Source organism: Cystoisospora suis (genome assembly GCF_002600585.1).
Source record: "Cystoisospora suis strain Wien I chromosome Unknown contig_7754, whole genome shotgun sequence".
NCBI lineage: Eukaryota > Apicomplexa > Conoidasida > Eucoccidiorida > Sarcocystidae > Cystoisospora > Cystoisospora suis.
Genome location: NW_027160539.1, coordinates 431 through 7,514, shown reverse-complemented (window position 1 = coordinate 7,514; position 7,084 = coordinate 431). Strand labels below are relative to the sequence as shown.

The following is a 7,084-nucleotide window of genomic DNA, read 5'->3' as shown; positions in this document are numbered from 1 at the left end:
TAAAATCCTGACACTTTGTTCCGCGAGATTTCCTTCTTCCTCTGCTGCGTCATTGCGTAACCTGGATTCCGGCTGGTCGTGGACGATTGCCCCGACTTCGTACAGTTCAGGATCGCCACTTTGGTAAAAATAGGCCACTATTTCGTGGCGATCGAGGCAGGATTGAAAAATCCTGACAACTGGACTGCCAGAACGCCGAGTTAGCCGCCGGGGGAGGCTAGGTCAGCATCGTAGGTTCTTCGCCGAAGGTTCTGGTTTGAGGTGAACGAAGGTTGCGTCAGGTCAACAGACTATGGGAGACGAACAGCCCACGCCCAGTCGAGACATCACCCCTTCAGGAAGCCGAAGTCGACTTCGCGTAGTTTCTGGACGCCAAGAATCACTACAAGTTGCCTTCACCGACAGTCCCCATTCACTGGTGGAGGTGGCCGTTCCCCTGCTCGTCTGGCCACTCCGAAGCCGTGGCAGCCACCTGACCTAGGCTTCTGCCCTAAACCCTTTTTCTTTGAAAAATGCGTTCCATAATTCCCGGCTGAAGTCTCGCATTGTTGACGGGTCAATGTAAGATAGGTCGACGGGCTGGCCGGCAAGCGTGCCGTGCACCGAATACAGACGTAAAAACAAAAACTCAAGCAAGAAAGGTAAGGCGAGATTTTTTTTCTCTCTTTTTTTTGTGCCGCTGTGAAACCACGCGGTGCTACCACGTCTAAGGCTTTTATATTGTAAAAGTTCTTCAACTGGTCAGCCCCGCCGCGATCGCGCCGGCCCTGCACGACACTTGCCCCAGTAGGGCGGCATCCCATAGCACAGCGCCCGACGGGCGCGACAACCCACTTGCTCCCAACAATCGCTGTCTCCCACCGAGTGTGCCGGCAACACTTCCGGACATATAGCAGGCGCCTCACCGCACACCGCCACACACCTCCGCACACCTTATCACTGCTGAAGAAACGCTCTACCTTTATTTCACCGGCATACTTCCCGCCACGTCGCGGCCGTCAGTAGGACGTTCCTCCGCCGTGCCGGGAGCCCCCTACGGGCGCACCGAGGGATCGCCCACACTCTTCGCCAGCGCGGCAGGCCCGGAGCCTTCCAGCAACCCTAGTAGAGCACGCAACAGCGACGGGCGTCCTAGCACTCCGCGTATGGTACTGGTCCTCCCGCTACCGGCAACACTTTTCACTGGACCGCTCCGCGCAGCCACAGGAGTTCTCCAGGCGGCAGCAGCCCGGTCAGGACCGTCGTGACCGGCAGTGTCATTCGATGAAATGCTTTCGCTCCATCAAAGGGGGATAATCGAGAGCCAGCCGATGTCTGGTGGGAAGTGAAGAAACTTGTACCGCGCACCCCCGAGGTACTGCCTGATGTTAACGCGAGGTATCGAGCTCGCCCTGACCTCAGAGGGGCCGCCGGGTGTCGCCGCGTCTCCCGCTTCCCAGGAGAGCTATTCCGCGGGCGAGCACGGCGAGCTGGCCGGCGCCGCGCGCGTCACTGTATGGCGGGGGGGGTTCGAGGGAGCAGAAGACGAAGCGCAACTGGCAATACAGCGCATGCCCATCCTTCCCAGGGCGGCGCCAGATTTCAGTTCTCATCAATCTCTCCTTGGTATGCCGGTGCCGTCTGCGATCGGCAGGCTTCGGCTGACGCAAGCAAGTTTTCTACTTGGATCGGCGCTCCACGATCTTCGGGTGCAAGCGGAACATGCGGTGTTCAAGCGTTAGCTGCCCGGCTCTACGAACCACGGAGTCGCCGGTGACTGTTTAGAGAGCAACTTTCTGCCGTGTCTGCCAGCAAGTGGTCCACAATTGCAATTGTATGGTTCTTAGTTTTCTAGTTGAATGCTCCCGGCTTGCAGGTTGCTGTTTTACCGCGCTTGTCGCTTCCGGTGCGACAGATTGCAGCGCCTTGCGACTACCGAGCCGCAGCCAACACTAACACAAGGATCCATGGTTTTTGCTGACAAGCACTAGGCCTTTTCCTTTTCGACTTTGTTGTATATGTATACTGGTTTTTCCCGGTTGTCGCAGCAAGCCCATCCACAGGGACTCGGAGTCAAGCTTTGGGTCTCGTATCCGGGGTCTTTTTTGGCCGCGTCTACCCCCCTGCCGAGAGTGAGATAAGGACACCTTTTTTTCTTCAGCCGACGTCTTCTGGAAATTCTTCTTTCGCCGGCCATCCTTGATGTTTGGCATGGTCTTTGTTGCTTGTACATGCGGCTGGAGCTGAGTTGTCCTTGTAGTCGAAATCCCGCACACCGAATGTGCGGCCATCATATTCAGCGTGTTTGTCGCCAGTCTTGACCTCCTGCAGCAAGGCTCTCCTCCGGGCGTGCGGGCATGTATCAGTCCACATGGATGACGTGAATCGGCACCGTCCGTCACGTCCATGACCGTGTGCTGCCAGCCGCGCAACTTGGAGCTTCCTGGCTAAGGATGGTTGTCTACAACAGGATTGACGAAAAGCAGTCCTTCCGGTGCGCAGGTTGCTTTATGATGTCGCGGCTACGTTGTGCACTGTTTGCTTCAGAGTCGCCACAATGCCGCACCCGGAGAGCCAGCCGTCAGCGTTCGAAAAACTGGGTCCTGTAATTACGACTTCTGTGGGGTGCCCAGTGCCTGACAATCAGAACTCCATCACAGCAGGGCGTTATGGACCTACGGTAGGTGTGTGCGCGCCGCAGTAAGAGCTGTTTTTTTCCTTTATGGCGCTACCATGTGTTTTTGTGAAGAGAGGCCTCGTTCCGCGTTCAGTCTTCCCCGTACTCTTGTTCATGCTATAGACCGTAAGGTTTCGCAAGCATTTAGAGTCTTGAGCCGCTGATGGTCGGTTTTCTTCGCCGTAAGTACAGACTGAGTGTGGTGTAGTACTTGCGAAGTGTAGCAATGTGATGCGGCAGGGGAAGGGGGCTCTGACCGACATCCAACGGCTCAGTCGATCCGGTGGTGGTGTTCGGGAGGGGGTCGCATGAGAACGCGCGAGGTCATGGTGTCCAGCATGTCAGCGCTTTTTGATGGTTGCCAGCTCCTGTGTTGTTGCGTTGTCAGGTCCTTGGAGACTTCCATCTCATAGACAAGCTTGCGCATTTCGATCGTGAGCGAATTCCGGTAAGTGATCAGTCAATGAAGTAATCACGCAAGTGGACCCAACGCATCCGTCCGAATGTATCGTGTTTCGTGCAAACTGCTGCCGCAAGACCAATCGGAAACGGGAACACGGAACCCTCGCGCGCCGTCAGGCAGTCGCGTTGCTGCTAGGCTCCGAATCACTCACCTCTGTGTGAGGGTGCAAAAGCACTAGACCTTTCTGAGTTGTGCAGCTGGAGAGTTCTTTTTCTGTTTATGAAACATGCGTGACGGACCTCAAGCGGTTTTCCTGGAGGAAGATCAGAGGTGCACTGGACAACGTGTGTAACATGATGCGAACTTTTCCTGGTGTCACCAATGGACAATCAATGCCGCGTCTCGTTGCACTTCTTAGGTGGGTGCGGTTCTTATTTGTATGCTGCTTCTCGTTGTCCACATAGGAGCGCGTAGTTCACGCGAAGGGCGGGGGCGCCTTCGGGTACTTCGAGGTCACTCACGATATCACGAAGTAAGTGACTCCGCGCCGGTTGGCTGGTTCCATCGCGGGAGAACGGAACAGCAGCAAACCTGGACTGGCGTTTCTGGATTCAAGACTTGAGCGGAACGCAGGCCCCAGCAGCCGGACAGCATCCGCCAGCCTAGTATTTGTCTGTATCTATGTAGGGTTCGCTATGTTAGAAAGCGAGCGTGCCCGACTACGGAGTATGGGGGCATGTGTGTCATGTATGCGGCGTGGGGAGACGTCTTAGTGAAGAAGCGGCCTAGGTGGCGGACGACCTTCCGTTCCTGGTACATCTGATTTTGCAACGTGAGCAGCTTTGTGCGTACTTTCCGTGTTGCACCTTGAGAATGGTTCCGCGGGCTCTTGTTGCTCAAGATGCACGGCGCTGAACCTTTAGCCGCGTGGGACGACGGTCTCCTGCTTCCTCCGGGTCCTTGACTGCAAACAGACTCAGAATGATGTGTTTATGAGACATTCGTGGATGTGTTGTCTTGATCTTGGTGATGTGACCTGCTTGCGTACCTCCCAGGTACTGCAAAGCCAAGCTGTTTGGCAAGATTGGAAAGCGGACTCCGGTATTTGCACGTTTCTCTACTGTGGCCGGAGAGGCGGGGAGCGCCGATACGAAGAGAGACCCACGAGGCTTTGCACTGAAGTTTTACACAGAGGAAGGAAATTGGGATATGGTCGGGAATAACACGCCTGTGTTCTTCGTCCGGGATGCCATCAAATTCCCTGATTTCATTCACAGCCAAAAACGGGACCCCATGACCCACTTGCATGACGCGAATGCCGTCTGGGATTTCTTCTCCCTCGTGCCCGAGAGTGTCCATCAGGTTACAATTCTGTACTCCGAGCGCGGGACACCTGACGGTTTCCGCCACATGAACGGCTACGGCAGCCATACTTTCAAATTCGTCAATAAGTTCGTCCCTTCCAGCTAGTGTTTCTCAACTGATACTAGCGCAAGAGCGTGGCGTGTGCAAACTGCCGAGTTTGCATTTCAGTGTAGAGCCTCCCGCGTGTTGTAGGGGAAGAGCTGGTGTCAGCATCAGTAGCACATTTGTTGGCTTTCAGTGTTTGCAGGAGCATGTCACACCTCATGCTGCATCACGTGTCTTACCTTATTTTTCTGTGAGGGTCTTTGTAAGTGCGTGAGTTGGAAAGGGATTGTGAGCGATTGTCTGGTCATGAGGTTTCGCAAGCCACACAGGCGCGGGACTGCTTTCCTGCTTCCGCTGAACCACGTCCGCGGAGACGTGTTTTCCAAAGAGCATTGCCGTCCCACCGTTTCTCTGAGAATCACCCGTTCTCACGAGTTGGTCAGCTTGTCTACGTCGACTCATTGAAACCCCCTGTTTCAGTGCTAGTTGAGGCGGTGTTGACTATGCGCTCAGTATTTCTGGCGTTCGGCGACAGCGCGATGTCCGCCACATGTTCCGTACCGCTTTGTAAAGTCGTGCGTGGTCTCATTTGCACTTCGGACTTCGCTCGTTTGAGGTGCTCACAGCCGAGTGCGCGTGGTGCTGCTTCACCACGCGCAGACGAGAACTGTGGGGCAGCTTCCGAATTTCGACTCTATGTACCTTCCAATGATACTAAGCGTACCAGAAAGCTTTTGACCGACTGTATGTACTGTTTTTCTTCGGCTTCCGCTGCGGACGACATTCCCGTGAGGGTGTATTCCGCTAAAACTAAGTCGCAGTCCGCTAGCTGATACTTCGTGCTGTCGTCGTTTCTGAGAGTAGCCATGTCGGTCTCCTGTGCAGATGTGTCTGTTTTTGTCTTGCTACGGCGGTGCGTGCGTTTGTTACCTAGGGATAACGAGGCTTTTTATGTAAAGTGGCATTTCAAGACGAACCAGGGTATCAAGAACTTGAACGCCTCCCGGGCGGAGGAGCTCGAGGGGAAGGATCCGGACTACGCCATTCGCGATTTGTTCAACGCCATTGCCAAGAAAGAGTTTCCTTCGTGGACGTTTTACATTCAGGTATCGGATCTTTGGAGTAGCAAGCTCACTACTATCTTGCGTGCATCGGACCCCCTGTCGTCCGTGCGAAGAAAAACCGATTGGTGGTAGAGGCTTTTCGCGATGAAAAGGGTCAGTGGAGGTTGCCGCACTGCGCAGGTGGTTTAAGGATGACGCGCAGTGCGTGGTCTCTGAGTGAGTTGCACCGGACGGACTGCGTGATTGTGCTAAGTGGTATCCTGCTCCTGTTTCAGGTGATGCCTTTAAAGGACGCGGCTCAATACCGCTGGAATGTTTTCGACGTGACGAAGGTGTGGCCGCATGGGGATTATCCTCTGATTCCTGTCGGAAAATTGACACTTGACAAGAACCCAGAGAACTACTTCCAGGACGTCGAACAGGCGGCCTTCTCTCCTGCCCACATGGTCCCCGGCATAGAGCCTACTGAAGATCGGATGCTGCAAGGGCGGCTTTTCTCATACTCTGATACTCATCGTCACAGACTCGGAGGTAAGGGGGGGCCAAACCAAGACAAATTCAACGGGATCTGTGCGCAGCTTGGCTCCCCGACTACTTTTCTGTGGTGCTGACGCGGCTGCTGTGTACTCCGGTGACACGGCAGAGCTGCACCCATCATCTGCATCTCTTCTTCACAATCGGTTGTCGGTTGCGTTTCCCGTCAAGTTTGATAAAAGTCTTTCAACGGATGCGGTCCGTGTAACCGGATGGAAGGAATCGGGTACTGCAGAGTACCCGGTGTTTTCTTAGTGTCTGTTCAAGCGGTCCCGCAAGTCGCACCGTTCTTCGTGCGCCCAGGTAGATGCTGTGGTGATTTGGTATTGCTCTACTGTGCATGCCGTCTTCTCGCCCCCGAGGTGTGGTTTCAAAACGCTCTATTTGAAGTTATCGCTTCCCGGCGCGGCACCTCGTGAAAGGGTTCCAAGTGTCAGCGCTAGTTTGTAGTACTGTTGTCCATCTTCATCATATGGCACGCCACCGGTCTGGGGAGAACAAACAAGGTTGTGAAGGCGCTGTCAGGTCTTCTAACTCGACCTGATCTACATAGACGGGCCGACATATGGGGCAGTGGTTCTCGCAGAGTTGTTCCGTCTTAGGGTCTCCACAGTGAGTTGTAGCAGTTTTCACAAGAAGCATGGCATCGTCTGCACAGCGCGACGGGAGTCCGCTGATGGCTGGAGGGGATGGCGATAAATTCGCCAAGCAAAGACTGTGTTTTCTTATGTAGCGTCCCGCGGGATTGTGGTCGTTGTAAAACTGTTGCAGTGCTGCAAATGCGCATGTATCCTGTTTGGTTTCAGCGAACTACCTGCAAATACCAGTAAACCGGGCCTGGAATTGCAAAAGCATGGGTGATTATCACGCGCGCGACGGGCCGATGTGCGTGGACGGGAACAAGGGGGGACAGCCGAACTACGAGCCCAACAGCGTACCGGGAGCACCGCAGCAGGATGCGTCTGTCTCCGGCTCTCGCAGCACAGTAGTCACCGGGGAGGTTGGCAATTTCCCGCA

The 7,084-nt window shown here is 54.8% G+C and overlaps 1 protein-coding gene across 1 annotated transcript in view; it reads left to right on the top strand.

Moving 5' to 3' along the window:
- Positions 1–1,600: 1,600 nt before the first annotated feature.
- CSUI_010557 (catalase) overlaps positions 1,601–7,084 on the top strand; it is a gene marked incomplete at its 3' end in the record, with an annotated part of 5,515 nt that continues 31 nt past the window's right edge. The window contains exons 1-8 of the mRNA XM_068070660.1: positions 1,601–2,111; positions 2,527–2,659; positions 3,045–3,104; positions 3,524–3,591; positions 4,115–4,510; positions 5,404–5,575; positions 5,809–6,064; positions 6,874–7,084. The exon at positions 6,874–7,084 is cut by the window's right edge and continues 31 nt beyond it. Coding sequence (XP_067917364.1) covers positions 2,537–2,659; positions 3,045–3,104; positions 3,524–3,591; positions 4,115–4,510; positions 5,404–5,575; positions 5,809–6,064; positions 6,874–7,084 — 1,286 coding nt within the window. The remainder of the gene's footprint in view (positions 2,112–2,526; positions 2,660–3,044; positions 3,105–3,523; positions 3,592–4,114; positions 4,511–5,403; positions 5,576–5,808; positions 6,065–6,873) is intronic.